The following is a 15,124-nucleotide window of genomic DNA, read 5'->3' as shown; positions in this document are numbered from 1 at the left end:
TGATAGAGTTTGGATTAGAAGGTACCTTTACAGGTCATATAGTCCAGCCTCCCTGGCATGAGCAGGGGCATTTTTGATAACACCAAGTTGGATTGGAATGTTGCTCTACTTGAGGGCAGGAAGGCTCTGCAGAAGGGTCTGGATAGGCTGGATTGATGGGCCAAGGCCAACTGCATGAAGTTCAACAAGGTCAAGGGCCAGGTCCTGCACTTGGGTCACAACAACCCCAGGCAGCACCACAGGGTGAGGGAAGAGTGGCCGGAAAGCTGGCTGGCAGAAAAGGACCTGTGGGCACTGGTGACAGCAGCTGAACATGAGCCAGCAGTGTGCCCAGGTGGCCACGAAGGCCAATGGCATCCTGGCCTGTATCAGCAATAGTGTGGCAAGCAGGACCAGGGCAGGGATCGTCCCTCTGTACTCAGCACTGGTGACACTGCCTTGAGTCCTGTGTCCAGTTCTGGTTCCCTAAATTCAGGAAAGACACTGAGGTGTCTATTCAGAAGTCAAAGCTGCTGAAGGGTCTAGAGGAGCAGCTGAGGGAACTGGGATTGTTTAGTGTGGAGAAATGGAGGCTCAGGAGTGAAGTTGTCACTCTCTACAACCACCTGAAAGGAGGATGTAGCTAGGTGGGGGTTGGTCTCTCCTCCCAGGTAACAAGTGACAGGATAACGGGGAATAGCTTCAAGTTTTGTTATGGGATATTTAGATTGGATATTAGGGAAAATCTCCTCACTGAAAGGGAGATCATGCATTGAAATAGGCTGCCCAGGAAAGAGACTGAGTAACCATCCCTGGAAGTGTTCAAACAACCTGTGTATGTGGCACTTGAGGTCATGGTTTGGTGGTGAACCCACCGGTGGTGAATTAATGGTTGGACTCAATGATCTTAGAGGTCTTTTCCAACCTTAATGATTTTGTGATCTTCCACCACCTCAGGTTACTCAGAGCCCCGTCTAACCTGATCCTGAATGTCACTGTGCAAGTTATTCAGCCTTGGCCCATTGTTCCAAGCTACCCAAACCTCGGCAGGGACTAAGGAAAACCACAGCGTTCCAAGCTCCCGTGCCTCTTCCTGAACCCGAGTTTCACAATGCCAGCTTCAGCGCCTTTCGCTCGAGTCCAGTGCAGATTTCCCGCCCGCCGGCACACCGCACGGGCCTGGGCAACCTCATCCGTGATCCTGACCCTGCCGTGCTGACTGCCCGTGATCCCAAGGAAGCAGGATCCCAGGGAAGCGTCCCGTCCCCGGCGCCGCTGAGGCGAGCGGGCCGCGCTCCCCCCGCCGTGCCCCGTTACCTGCGGGAGGCGCTGCCCCGAGAGGGCCATGGCCGCGCCGGGCACCGCCGCCCGCCGCCCGCCCCTCTCGGCCACGGCAACGGAAGAGCAGAGCCCGCCCGCCGGCGCCTGCTGATGACGCTAGGCCAGGGCTGGGCCGGGAAGGGGCGGTCCGCTTTCCCCGCGTTCCCCGCTTTCCCCGCGTCCCCTAGCCCCGCGTCTTCCGCCGGCGCCACGGGACGAGGATGAGGCTGAAGCTGCTCGGTGCGGGCGGCGGGCGGCTGGGCTCGCTGGCGGGGCTGGGCCGCGGCGGGGCCGGCGCGCTGGCGCTGCCCGGCTGCCTGCTGTACACGCGGACGGGCGCGGCGCCGCACCTCAGCCACGACACGCTGCGGGAGGTGCGCGGCGTGCCCAGCGTGGCGCACATCGCCCTGCCCGCCCTGTGAGTACCGGGCCCGCTTGCCCATCCCAGGGAGGTGCGGGGGCGGGGTAGCAAAGGTGAGGGGAAGGGAGCTGGAGGGCTGCGTGATTTTTAGCGTCTTTAGGCTAAACCCATCGTGGTGTCTTCACAGTCATCGTTCTGAGGTGGGCAGCAGGGCGGGGGGGGTGATTCTGCCCCTCTGCTTTACTGACACCCCACTGAGAGTGCTGCATCCAGCTCTGGAGCCCGCACCATGAGAAGGATGTGGGCCTGTTGGACCAGGTCCTTTGGAGCACCACACATTCCTGTAACAATAGGCAGAGAGCTTTGGGGGTGTTCAGCCTGGAGGAGAGAAGGGTCCAGGGAGACCTTTTACCAGGCTTCTGATACCTAAAGGGGGATTATAGGACAGATGGGAACAGATTTTTAACAGAGCCTCTTGTGGTAGGATTAGTAGTAATGGGTTTAAACTATAAGAGGGTATATCTTGTAATGAGGATGGTGAAACACTGGACCAGGTTGCCCAGAGAGGTGGTAGGTACCCCATACCTGAAGACATTTAATGTAAAACTGGAGCAGCAAGTAACTCTCAAAACTAGTTAAGTTGCAACCAAAAGGAAAGATAACATGGTAAAGCTTGTGCAGCTATTGAATGATGTGAACACACTAGTGATGGTCCCCAAAAAGTCACAGTATAGCTTCATGCTCTCCCTCAAGTCAGTGGTCCCTGGTCAGTGAAGGTGAAAGTGAGAGCTTTACTTTTTTGCCACAGAATTATGAGTGCCCCAGGTTGTGAGCTGTGATTCTAGAGCTCTGTGACTCTGGCATTTCATTCCATCTGTCCCTGCTTCACTTCCTGACAGCTGGATGGCAAATACCAGCTCAGTGTCAGACAATGCATAAGTATGGGAAAAAACCCCTTAGTTATGAAAACACCAATCTCTAGACAGTTGTCTGCTTAGTTAATGTGTTCCTATATCTGGATTGCAGGGCAGAAATTCATGATGTCCTAGAAGAATATAAGGAAGGAGCTGCAAAATTTATGGGTAAGTACAAGTATTTGCTTGTATATCTGAGAGATAATGCAGGTGGATCCCACTAGAGCATGTTCAGGTAGTATAGTAGGCAGAAAGATGTAGGCTTTGCACATTTAGGGATTTTCTCAATCAAAGTGGCACTAGGGAAGACTTGAAATTGTATGTTGTCACTAGTATGGCCAGAAATCCTTCAATCAGGCAACAGAGTGATGATGTGTCTGTAATTTCTATAAATTACAGACAGTTCTTTGTGTATGGAATCCAGCATATTTTACAAGAAAAAAAATGAGTTGCCTAGGCTTGTTTTGTTTGTTTTATTTTTTTAAAAAGCACATAAAATTTTGGGACATACATTTCATTATGTATAAAAAAAATTATGGGTTGGTTTTCCGAAGGAAGTTTGCACCCAAATTTCAATAAACCATACCTGTTTGGAGCAATTTACTTCTTCAAGAAAAATTAAAAAATGTATTTGTCTGGAACTTCCTGGAAGCTTTACCAGTTTCAGTGACTATCTCTGAAGAGGAGGCTTTATGTCGTGGAGGCATACTGTCTAGCTCTCTGACATTTGAAACCTCCAGTCCAGCAGGGATGATAAATTTCTCATTTGTGTAGTTGAAACGTTCTCACTCTCCTGTTCTCACTCTTGTGAGGGTGTGAGCCACTCAAGTTGCTCAAAGAAGTTGTGAATGTCTCATCCCTGGAAATGTTCAAGGCCAGGTTGGATAGGCCTTTGAGCAGCATGGTCTAGTGGAAGGTGTCCCTGCCCATGAGGCATGATCTCTCAGGTCCCTTCCAAGCCAAACCATTCTATGACTCTACTTTGTCCTTCCTTAAAAGTTCTAGGCTTGGGATTGTTGCTAGTTTGGATTGTGTTGAGTGTGAGGTGTCTCCAGCAGTTATCAGTTGAGTGGCCAAGTGAGTCAGCTGTTGGATCTGGAAAACTTTAATAGGTAGAGTATTAATCAAGAAGTAACATAAATAAATCCCAAAGCAGCTATGCAGGCTGCAGAACCAAAGAGTGTTGTTTTGTGGTTTGTGCTGCTGCTGCACTCTTCTCCAGGCAGTTAGTAAAGCTGGGGAAGAAATCTGTCTTCTTTGGTGCTGAGATAGATGAACAATATTTTCTTCGTCAGAATGTATGTATTTGTGTGGGGGACAATACCCTGTTCCCTTTTGCAGATCTGCAAGCCACATCTTTGTCTTTGCTTTGGTTCATGAAACTCTGCTCTGGATCTGTCTCTCTGTTTTCAGGTATGCCAGATGCTGTGATCTACTGCTCCCTTCATGACCCAGTCACTCCCTGCCCCTCTGGCTACAACACTAACAAGGTGCAGTAGCTGTAAAGAGTTGAAAGGATCCACCTAAAGTTCCCAAAAGAAATCTGCCAATTCTCCCTTCATCTTTGTGGGTGTGCTCAGATAGCCATAAGACTAGCAAAATGAATCTTTCCACAAAGACGATTGTCATTTACATGCTCATACCTCCAACTGAATGAAGCTGTACATTGTTCTTATTGACAGCACGTTCCCTGAATGGTTCCTGAGCATTTAAATGGCAATTCAGGTAGAAAGGAGAACTCTGGACTACCATGGTGTTGTGGTTTAAATGGCAGTAAAAGGAAATACCTGTGTTTTGGCATGTTTGCTGTACAAGCTTGTGCTTATGCCACTGATAAGCAGTAAATCTGAACCCCTGTGTGTTTATTTACGTACAGCCTGCTACAGGCCCACAAAGGGGAAGGACATCAGAATTTTTGCAGGAGGGTGGCTCAGCAATCTAGAAGTGCATAGTTGCAGACATTTGCCTGTTCCACCCTACAGGCACACACGCTGCTGTGAAGTCCACACACTGCCTGCTGCCTGACACTTCATGCTGGAGCTCCTGGCACCTGCTATGGGACTGACATACATCAGTCCCATAGGCTGTTTGGGTATGGCCACATGTGGTGGAAGGTCACTGAGTGATGGAGGATAATTCCTGCCAGACAGCTATCAGTGTATATTCCTTGCTGCTGGGATCCAGGCTGAGCCCTGTCCCTCTGCAGGGAAGGAATTACCTGAAGCTTGTCCCACTGTTGTGCAGCTTTGAGGTGAAAGCAGCAATCTAAACCTGGGTGTTGGGAGTTTGATTCAGAGGTTTTTTGGGTTTTTTAAATAAGCTGGTGAAGATATCTGTCACCTTGTTGTAAGGCCTCCTGCAGCTGGATCCGTGCTGACAAATACTTATAAAAGCTTTTTGAAAGCCATGGGACAGAAAGCTCTGTGCTAGAAAGTCTAGCACTGGCTGGATTTAAATAATCACAGGATAATGCTCAGCTCTCTAAGCTGCATGGCTATTTTATTTATTAAAGCAGCTTTTTTCCTCTCGAGAGCAGAATGAAGGTAACTAGATGTGATTACACTCTGCCCTTTGGCTCAGACAGCTCTGACTTTCCTCTGCCTGCCTTCACCAGCTGTTCCTTGATGCTCTGGTAGTAAGAGTCAGCAGGTACTGTCTGACATCATGCTGCTGCAGAAAAACATACAGCTGCTGTGTTTCAGTTATTCTGTAGATGCAAATTTTGGAACTCCTTTTGGAGTTGCTCTTTTTTTTTAGTTGGAAATTTGCAAAAAATTTTATTGCTTTGGAGACTTCTGGTTTCATTCAAATTTGGTGAAATTGGCTGATAAGGCCAGAAGTAATCAGGATGGATGGATGGACAACAGGCATGTGGTATACTGGTGCAGTCCTTTTGGGTCTTTGTGGGGACCAGCCCAAAAAAAAAAGGGCTTCTGCTCATATTTTTTGCATCTGCTGATGAAATTCAATTTGCAAATTAGTATACATGAGAACTGCACTGCTTAATCTGTCTGTCTTGCAGGCTAGGAGAATGTGTTTATACCCTCAGGCCCCAAAAAGTGCCCATAACACTCCAAGCTATATGCTGTTCCTGATGGCTGAAAACCCCTTCTCATTTAAAAAGACATGAACAGAATTGCAGATGAAAAGAGCTGACTTCTGAAGGGCTCAAGCCCTTGACTTAACTTACTTTAATAATACCTCTTTAAAGTTTTGGAGCAGCAGTTTCACAAGCCTAACAATAATACAACCAAAGCAATGGCCAAGCTGCACTCACAGATTATTACAGATTCTCCAAAATAGGCTAAAATGTGAACATTTTACAAATCTGAATGTTTAGTAAATTGAATATTATAGTGACATATGCTAGGTGTTCAGGTAAGATAACCTCCCTGTCCACATGCTTTTGTCTTGCTGTAAATTCTTTTGAAGGTATCACGGAGTAGCGATGGAAGATGTGGTCCCATGTGTGCTGGCACGATGGGAAGCATGTGAAGAGACAGGGAAGATCGTATGTGAAATCCTAATGAGTCATTTCTTACATTGACTTGGTGTGGGTATTTCAGTGCCTTCTAGATTTGCTGGATTTGGGACCTAAAATAACATGGGGTTCTAAGACTGAGTGTTTAACAAGCTTTTGTATTCTTCCCAGACTGCCATGGTTTATATAAATGCATACATTCACCTGTGTTCACATTGACATTATACACATTCACATGTGTTGTGTGAGTTAAGTGCTCAGAAAGAGGAAGTAATTTCTTGGGTTTGCATTTTGTACAGAAAACTAGCAAGTTGTATTTGCCATTGCAGCCTTTGCTGCTTTTTATAAGCTTTTGCTTACTTGACAACAAGTTTGGTGGTAATTCAAGCTTTTTTTTTTCCCAATTCTGCCACTAATTTGTGTGACGAGAGGCCAGCTGCTCTATCTTGGATTTTTAAATATGGAGAAGTCAGTGTTGAGTGGGATGTTTTCACCAAAGAGTATCGTAGAAATTTCAGTTCAGTCATTTATCTCCTTTCATTCATTGTGCCAAGGGCAGCTGATTATCTGAGCCATGCTCCAGGGGAACTTATCTAATGAGCTATCATTCCAGTAGCTGGTGTTTCACCAGACCAATTCCTTCTCTCCTCTCACCCTTAAGATCTGCTGTCATTTGCAACTGCTGTTGATCCCTGTTCTTCCTGTACAGACGGTCTCCCTGTGGGGCAGCTCAGGGCGCATGGAGATGACAGCTTCCAAGTTCATGGACATCCAGCGGGCCATCCAGCCAGACTGGTTCCAGTGCATCTCTGATGGAGACACCATTTCTGGGGAAGCTGGAAGAAAAAGAGCCAAGAAGTCTGTGGATAGGTCACTTTCCTTCTTGGATCTATGCCTTCAGCTGCAAGAAAAATCACCAGTAAGCTCCCCAAGATACTGAGGCAATCTCACTGCAAGTGCTTCTTGGTCCATGCTGCATCCTGGACCAGCCCCAGGAAATTGTAGTAGGAAGTTAAGTCACTTGTAAATCTGAGAATGCCCAGTTTACAGTCCAGAGTGGATATAACCAGTAGCACAGTGAGTTTTCCTTCCTTCCTTTAGTAAATTGTCTTCTGCACCAGGATCACCCCTTGTTGAGGAGAACTACATTTTAAGATTTTTCTTTCTGTTTTTGGGTTGTGATGCATTTCTTTCACTTACCTTATTATTAGATGCATTGGCAAAGTGGGATCTTCTTGTTCAGATTAAGAAAACCCATCTTTTTGCTCTGAAGTCCCCTTGGTTACAAGTGAGGGAGAATTAGTAAGTGCTAGTCTTTATTTCTTCCAGCAGCTTTGAAACTTTCCTTCCTCTTAGTGAAAGGAGACATACTATCTGAGTCTGCACTACAAGAGAAAACAGGTGACAGGAGTTAGTGTTTGAGTCTCCTGAAAGGGAATTCCCTGTGACATCTGGTGTCTGTGAGAACCAGCATAATGGCACCTGCTTTGTATTTTGCACTTATACATCCATTGCTGAGACCCCTATCCATAAAAAGCCATGCGTGGTTATTGCCTTCCGTAGGGAGGTGGGAAGAGTGGCATCAGAATTCTCAGTGAGTTAGTGTCAAGGCAAGGAGCAGAACCTTGTCTCTACTAGTCTCATTTCTGCCACATGGACTTCACGGTTTTGTGTGGGAAATAGTCTTGCGTGAGATGAAACCGCATGGCGCTGGCAAGTTCCTGGGAATGTGGGGCTTAAGTAGCAGGCATCTGAAGTCTGGGCTGTGAGATGCCTTTCATGTCTTTGGCAGAGCATGCTCTAACACTTGTAGCTTTCTCCTGGGACAGGAACTACAAGGAAGTGTAATGTTTGGGGCAATTGAAGGTGGAGATATCTTGGAAGAGAGGCTCAGATCAGCCAGGGAGACTGCCAAGCGGCCTGTGGGTGGCTTTCTGCTAGATGGCTTCCAGGGAAGTGCCATGGCCAAGGAGACCAAGTTGAAACTGATAGCTTCTGTCACAGCAGAGCTGCCAGAGGATAAACCAAGGTAAGTTGTGTGGGCAACATCCCAAGAAATCCATCTGTTCTATTATGAGGAGCATCTACAGGCTGCTGTGCAGTTTCTCTGTGGGAAATAATCACTGTATTGCACAGCTCTATGTCTGCCAGGCTGCATAAATTTTACCTGCATAAATAATAAATTGTCAAGCTGCAGTCTTCAACACTTGTTTCAGGTTTTAGCTGCAACTGGCACCAGGCTTTGCTCATACTGTGGGTTTGAGGAAACGTTTTTAGGAAGAGTTACAGGTAGGATATATCAGGGTTACTTGCATTTGGAGGCAATGGTTTACTTGAAGTTCATCTCAAACAAAAACATTATTATCAAGGTATTTTGCAGGGACTTCTTCTCAGTAAAAGTGTCATTTTTCCAGTTCTCTCTGGCCTGAACTCGCAGATGGCAGAGAGGGGAGCTGGCAGAACCAGCCAGTGCTTGCTGCACGATCTTGGTAGCCAGCTCTGTCCTAGTACCTGAGGCACTGAGCCTGTGTACTACCCAGGGTGGTACAGGCTGGCCCAGAACAGTGGTATTCTCTTCTTGGACAGTGTGGGGTTTATTGCATATCTGAGTTGTTAGCTGTGCCCATCAGACCCATGCCAAGGACTGGACAGGAGCGGCAGCTTTCTTAATCCTTATAACTGACTTAGAGTAACTAAAGACTTCTTGAAAATGTGTGCTAATATTTGCTAGTGGTTCAGAAGTGTAGGAGCTTCTTTATTGGTTTGAGCTTGCTGGATTGTTCTTACCAGAGCAACTGATACAGAAATAATATGGTTGCTTTTTTCATCATTTCCTGAAGAGAATGACTGAGGCCCCATTGTGTTCCTGCTTCCCTCTGCTTGCAGAGCATTGCTCTGACCTAATGGTGTTTAAAAGGAAATTAAATGCAAGAGCACTGTGTCTGGTGCTGTAGCTTGTTCTTGCTCAAGGGGTGCCTGGGGTTTGAATTTTCCTGACAATTGCTGTGTTGTTGCTATTCTGTCTGGTTGAGCTACTTAAAAGATCCCCTGGGAGCATTAGAGTCCAATCTGCTCAGCTAACCTCAGTGTCTCCCCGTGCATCTGCTTCATCTATCAGATAGTTTGCTTGTCTTGTTAAGACAAGTGTTTGTGACCTCTTGATAGCAAGAGAGCTGGTTAGCCCCAGGGGGTCTTGGAAGCACCTCACGTGAATTTCAGGCAGTCATTGCTCCTGAATCACCCTTGCCATTCTGGCTGGAGAGGTTGTTCTTCATCTCTGTTCTACCCCAGCATGAAATTCTCTTGAAGACAAGCAGTTTTTGTGCTTCACTCAAGAAGTGGCTGCTTTTTGTGTGATTGTAAAATGATCTTATGAGTGTACTCTTGATAAAAAATCCTTTCATGTACCTAAAGGGGCTGAAGTCACTTGATAAAATTTGTTTTCCTTTCCAATAGCATAGGAACCCTTGCAAGAACAAATGTTTGTGCAGAGATGAGTTTCAGCAAGGCTTTGATCATATATGCAGAGCTACTGTTTTGACTTTTGCATTTCATTTTCTCCCTGTCATGGGAACCTGAAACATAAAACACTCATGCTGTAAACTTCTCCTCTCCTTATTCTGTGCTCATCAATTTAATTGGAGTACTTAGAAAAGTGACTAAAAATGGCACCTTGTGACTTCATTTATCAGCCCCTGTGTATTTTCCTAATTATCTGTTTAGCTCATTGCCCTACATTAACTTCTACTGCTTTCAGCCTATGCACCTGCAGGAGAGCAGACACTGCTCTACTCTCTTACACTTCACCCACCCTCGGTGAAGCTGCCCAACTAAATTTGGCTGCCAGCAGGATCTCTATTACCACTGATGGCAATCCAGGAAGAGCCTGGCTCTTAATGCCATGTCTCAGGAGATGTTACAGCCCACGTTCTTGGGTAAATCATTTGAGCAGTTAGAGTGTAAAGAGAAGGGAAGACTAAAGCAAGGATGTTTTCTCTTTCTAACAATGTTTTTCATTAGTATGTTCTCTCCCAGGCAGTTTTCCAAGTGCTATAGGATGTGTCTGTCACTTGAAGGACATGTATCTTTGACCAGCCATCTACTGCTGTGTCTCTGTTGAGACTCTTTTTAAGCAGCTAACAAGCAAAAGGGTCCATGTGTCTGGGAATTGGTAGCTCATTGGGTCACAAACATGATTAAGGAAAATATCTGTTCTATGGCACAGATGTTATGAATCTAATGGTATTTATGTGTATGTGAAAAAAATCACATACAAATCACTTCAAACACAATGAACAGAATGGGATTTTTCCACAGTAAATGAGGGATTTTTGCCTGTCTTCCAAAGGGCAAATAATGAAAAGCCTGTTATGTACTGGGTATGTGAGAGGTGGGGAAGCAGAAGCACATGGAATTCTGAGTGATGACTGTTAGCAGTTGCAGAGATAAGCTACATGTGCTGCACATGACGTGGAGGTCTTTTCCTTCAGGTACCTGCTTGCTTCTACTCAGAATATTGTAGATTTTTCTTCCTGCGTGTCTTCTACAGAATCATTCATGGTGTAGGCAAACCAGATGAGGTGCTTGAGTGCATTGAAAGGGGAGTGGACATTTTTGAGAGCTTCTTTCCCTTCCAAGTGACAGAGCGAGGCTGTGCCTTGGTTTTCAGTTACGACTGCCATCCAGATCCTGAAGCAACAGGTAGGCTTCTTGATGGTTGTTATAGTTTTTGCATTTTGTATTGTGGTAAGCATAATTCATACTTGGGAGCAATCTGTATTTGAGGGCTTTGTTCTTGAAATAAGTGCAGTGACCACTTGAAAACCTGGGATTCCACCACCACATTGCTTTTGAAGGCAGGCTGCTTTGTTGTGATATCTGTTGAGTAAAACTTGAAGATTCTGAATGTCTCATTAGCCAAAATATGATGATTAAATATTTCTTAAACACCTCCTGAATAGAGGGGTTTTAGTTTGACACCGTTGGCAAATTTTCTGTTACTGTTAGCAGTGAAGGCTGGACCTATTAAGCGATCTCTAGGATTAAATTATTATGTGTCTGTTGTAGTAATATATTTTTGAAGTTCTTTTTCTAGCTGTCTGAAGTTTCCCATTTATTTGGGCAGTTTTCCTCTCTGTCTTTGCATTCATAGGTTTATATCAAAACCAAAATGCTCTGTTCATTATACTGTGAGATGGGAATGTGTATCACCCATTAAAGCCCCTATCAAATGTGTTTCAAGCAGCCGTTTTGTTTTGGACTATTAAATGTTTTTAATATGGGGAAACATTTCACATTTTTTCTCTTGGGTAGAACCTAGTGGCTTTTCATGCCTGGATAATTCAGAGCCAGCTGAATAGAACAGAACACCTTATTTCTTCATGCTGGCTGCTTTTTTTTTAACCCTTTTCTTTGTTTGTTGTTCTTTATCTTGTCTTACTTCATTCTTAAATTATGAGGCTCTGGGTAATGGCAGTGGTTTTGTCCTGTGTCTGTTTTAAACACTGTAGGCATGGATTATGCATCAGTAATATTGGTATTTCAAGATACATCTCCTTCTCCTTTAGAACAAACTCAAAAATGCAAACCTATAAAATCATGGGATAATGCTTTATTTTTCAGATAGATGCTGAAAAATAAAGGTGAAAATGGTGCTGAAAAGGCACATGTTGACCCACCTCTTCTGAATTAGTTCTACCAGCCTCTTTTGATAGCATTCTGTTCAGCATGCAGTTCAGACAAAATACTTTTGACATTTTATAAAGAATTCAGAATAAAGAATTCAGCTCAGTAGAGCAGCAAAAAGTTATACTGTTGTTTCAGCTCTAACTTTTGATTTGTTCTAGTTGATTAGTTTTCACTTGTCTCTTGCTGTTTTGATCATCTAAAAGTGTATTTGTGTTAACTAACATACAGCAATTAAAGTAAAATACCTGCTTTCTAGAAAAAAGAGGTGGAAACTTGTGGCAGGAGTTTTCAGCTGGCAAGAAAGCAGCAGAAGTATCTTCTGTAAGGTTGCTACCCTTGCTCTGCTCTTGATTTCTGATCTAAGGCTGTTGTTTTTTAAATTTAATCAGTTTTAACACAAAATGGGATCCAGGACCTGGAGAAGAATGGTGCTCAAGAAGACCAGGAGGAAGTATCCAAAGCCGACCCAGAAATGACACCATTTGAGATATCTCTGAAGGATAAAAAGTATGTGAGTTTGTGAGGAGGATACCTGCAGCTGTGTGACTAAATATGATTCTTCTGTCCTCTGTATTTTTTTGCAACTGGTCAGCAGCTGGATGAGAGACTTCATAAAACATGATGCTGTTGAAGAGAGTAATTCTGGACACTGAGCAGATAGTGTTGGACAAACATTCTGGCTTGTTATCAGGCAACAGCCTAGCTCTGAAAGCTCTGTCTTTTGCTGACCTAGAGCCAGGGGTTTTCTGATCATTTATTCAGCAAATGTGGTCATAATTATGTTTCAGCTGAAAGATCATAGGTTCACAAAGGTGATCTGGGAATCACTTTGTTCTTCCACATCTAACTTGGGTTGTCTTGAGATACCAGATTTTATTTGAACTATGGAGACCCTCTACTCTCTGACTCAGTTTGGGCAGCTGCAGAGCAGTTCTGCCATTTCTGGATACTTCACAAAAACTTGGGCCATTGTTACCACTTGTCCTTCCTTCTCTTTGTCACAGCTACTTCCAGGCTATCTGAGTAGACAGTGGTGTTGCTTTGCTCTCCCTGTGAAATGGTGCATCTTAGAGTGGAGTGGAATACTGTTCTGTGAATAGTGAGATTAGTAAATCTGTGGTTTTGGTGGCTTTCCCCTTCATAAAGTGTGTAATAGCTGTCTTGCACTGCAGCTTTTCTGCTAGGGAAGGCACAGATGGGGCCTCTCTGCTGTTAGCTGTGATGTAGTCAGAGTTATTCTGAGTTCTGGCATGAGGAGGCCTGGGCTTTCAGCAGCCATGGCCCCCACCATGGAAAGGTGTGGGAGTTACATGATCTTTAAGGTCCCTTCCAACCCAAACCACCTCTGATATCTGATGTCCTTTGTGCCAGTGGTGCTGGTCTGAGTTGTCAGCAAATCTGGATTAAGGACCTCAGGCCACCTTCAAAAGGCCAGGTGGATACAGGGAAACTCTTTATTGCTTGGATGGCTCTTCTTAGCTCTGATGTTACCCACCATTGCTTCTTCCTTAGGTACCACGATGATTTTGGTCCTTTGCTGGAAGGATGCAGCTGTTACTGCTGTCAGAGGCACACCCGTGCCTACGTCCATCACCTCCTGGTGACCAACGAGCTGCTGGCCGGTGTCCTGCTCATGATGCACAACTTCCAGCACTACTTTGGCTTCTTCAGTGCCGTTCGGGATGCCTTGAGGGACAGTAAGCTGGACCAGCTCAAGGAGCTTGTCTTCAGGCAGGCCCTGCAGAGACAGTGAGCTCAGAGAGGACAGAGGAGCCTACAAACTGCATCCTCATCCAGTGGGACTGTATCACCTGGACCTGGCAGTAGTAAAATGCCTTTAAAATGCCTTTTTTCCTTCCTGGAGGGACCTGAAGGAGACGTTTGAAGGAGATCTCACTTCCTGGTGGGGAAGGATGATCTTGTTCAAACACCTCTTTTGGTTAATTGGCTTGGTGCATTCTTGGTGGCTGGAAGGGCCTGGACAATTCACCAGTAAGACCAGTGTGGATGGGTTTGTTTTCAGATACTGACGTTGGTTTCCCATGTGCAAGGACAGAGTAATTGAAATTGTGATTGAGGATAAAGCAGGGCATATACTTAAAATTAATCCAGCTGCATGGAGACTCAGCAGCTGCTTGGGACTCTCATTCCATACTCCATGGTAATTATCCTAGTCTCTCATCATGTATCCCCTTAGTAAGAAATCCCACCTCAGTCTTCAAATACTGTCCTTGTAACCATTGCCAGCATATGTGTCCTTGGAAAGAACTGACTGGAAGTGCTGCTGTGTCCAGTGGCACAAGGGACTGTGTGTATTCCTCTCTCAGGCCACCCGCAGTGCAGAATGTTCTCTGGGCCTGGAAGAAGTCTGCCACCTCGGCCTGGCCTTGAACACCCCTGCCTCTGGAGTCCCATTCAGTAACATTAGAGCCAGAGAGAAAAGAAAGTGTTTAATCCATGTCCTGCTGTAGGTTTTTTTTTTTTTAAACTCTGTGCACTTTTTTCAGATTTCACTCCTGTGTTAGCACATGGGTGACAATGACTGTATCATTCTTTCCAGCCACCCTAGCACTGGTCACAGAGCAGGCTACACAAATGTTGCTCTGAGATGGAGCTGTGGAAGGGTAGCGTCATAGGGAAGGGACTTTTAGAAAACATTCTGGTGGGTCCTTGTTTTAGAGTATGACTTAGTTATGTTACGTTCCTCTTACTCAGTTGCGGTTTTTTACTGTCCCTCACTGTGGAATCATGGATTTAATAGTTTTCTATTTCAAAGCATCAATAAAATACATTTATTATTTGTTTCACTGGCTCCTCAATGTGTGACAGAGGTGGTGTACCAGAGAGTTTGAACTCAAGAAGGTATCTCCTGAAAACTTGACCTAGCAGCCTGATGGAGGACATTATCTTGGAGTATCCTGTCATGGAGCAGGTTTCCAAGTAATTTGCTTCAAAAGAATGTCATAATAGACTTGGAAGTGTTGAAGAGAGCTGCCTGTCCTTCTCCCCATAAGGACTCTACTGCCTTAATTAAGCTTAAAAAAATACTACACTTCATGGCCTTAAAGCCATTAAGGATTAATCTGTAGTTTGCTCTTCACAATTTCTGCCATACTTTAAGATTATAATACCTCCCATCAGAATGACTTTACCATAGAGTATAAGGGGTTTTTAGTTTCCCTGTCCCTTTGGGCAACTACACAGGGTTGTCATAGTCCTTTATACCATTCCAGCTTTACACTCTGTTGCAGTAACTACGCTTCTGTTCCACAGGATCCTAAAGAAATGGTGCAAATACTGCTCTCCTGTTGTCTTCAGACAGATTACAGAGAATGATTCAGCCACAGAAACGACATAAAATACAGAATTACCATCCTCACT

The 15,124-nt window shown here is 45.0% G+C and overlaps 1 protein-coding gene across 2 annotated transcripts; it reads left to right on the top strand.

The window, feature by feature from the left end:
* The first annotated feature begins 1,449 nt into the window (after positions 1-1,449).
* Positions 1,450-14,550, top strand: QTRT2 (queuine tRNA-ribosyltransferase accessory subunit 2). Of its 2 annotated transcripts, XM_036394765.2 has the most exons (8): positions 1,450-1,717; positions 2,687-2,742; positions 3,988-4,064; positions 6,765-6,974; positions 7,885-8,084; positions 10,605-10,756; positions 12,133-12,250; positions 13,256-14,550. In XM_036394765.2, the coding sequence occupies exons 1-8, from the start codon at positions 1,521-1,523 to the stop codon at positions 13,494-13,496; spliced, it is 1,251 nt and encodes a 416-aa protein (XP_036250658.1). In that variant the 5' UTR covers positions 1,450-1,520; the 3' UTR covers positions 13,497-14,550. The 2 variants fall into 2 exon arrangements, with proteins under 2 accessions (XP_036250658.1, XP_036250666.1); XM_036394773.2 differs by lacking the exons at positions 1,450-1,717; positions 2,687-2,742; positions 3,988-4,064 and adding an exon at positions 2,769-3,987.
* Positions 14,551-15,124: the final 574 nt, after the last annotated feature.

This window comes from Molothrus ater, chromosome 2, assembly GCF_012460135.2.
Source record: "Molothrus ater isolate BHLD 08-10-18 breed brown headed cowbird chromosome 2, BPBGC_Mater_1.1, whole genome shotgun sequence".
NCBI classification, from domain to species: Eukaryota; Metazoa; Chordata; class Aves; order Passeriformes; family Icteridae; genus Molothrus; species Molothrus ater.
The sequence above is the reverse complement of the archived record's forward strand: the minus strand, read 5'-3'. Positions and strand labels throughout refer to the sequence as shown.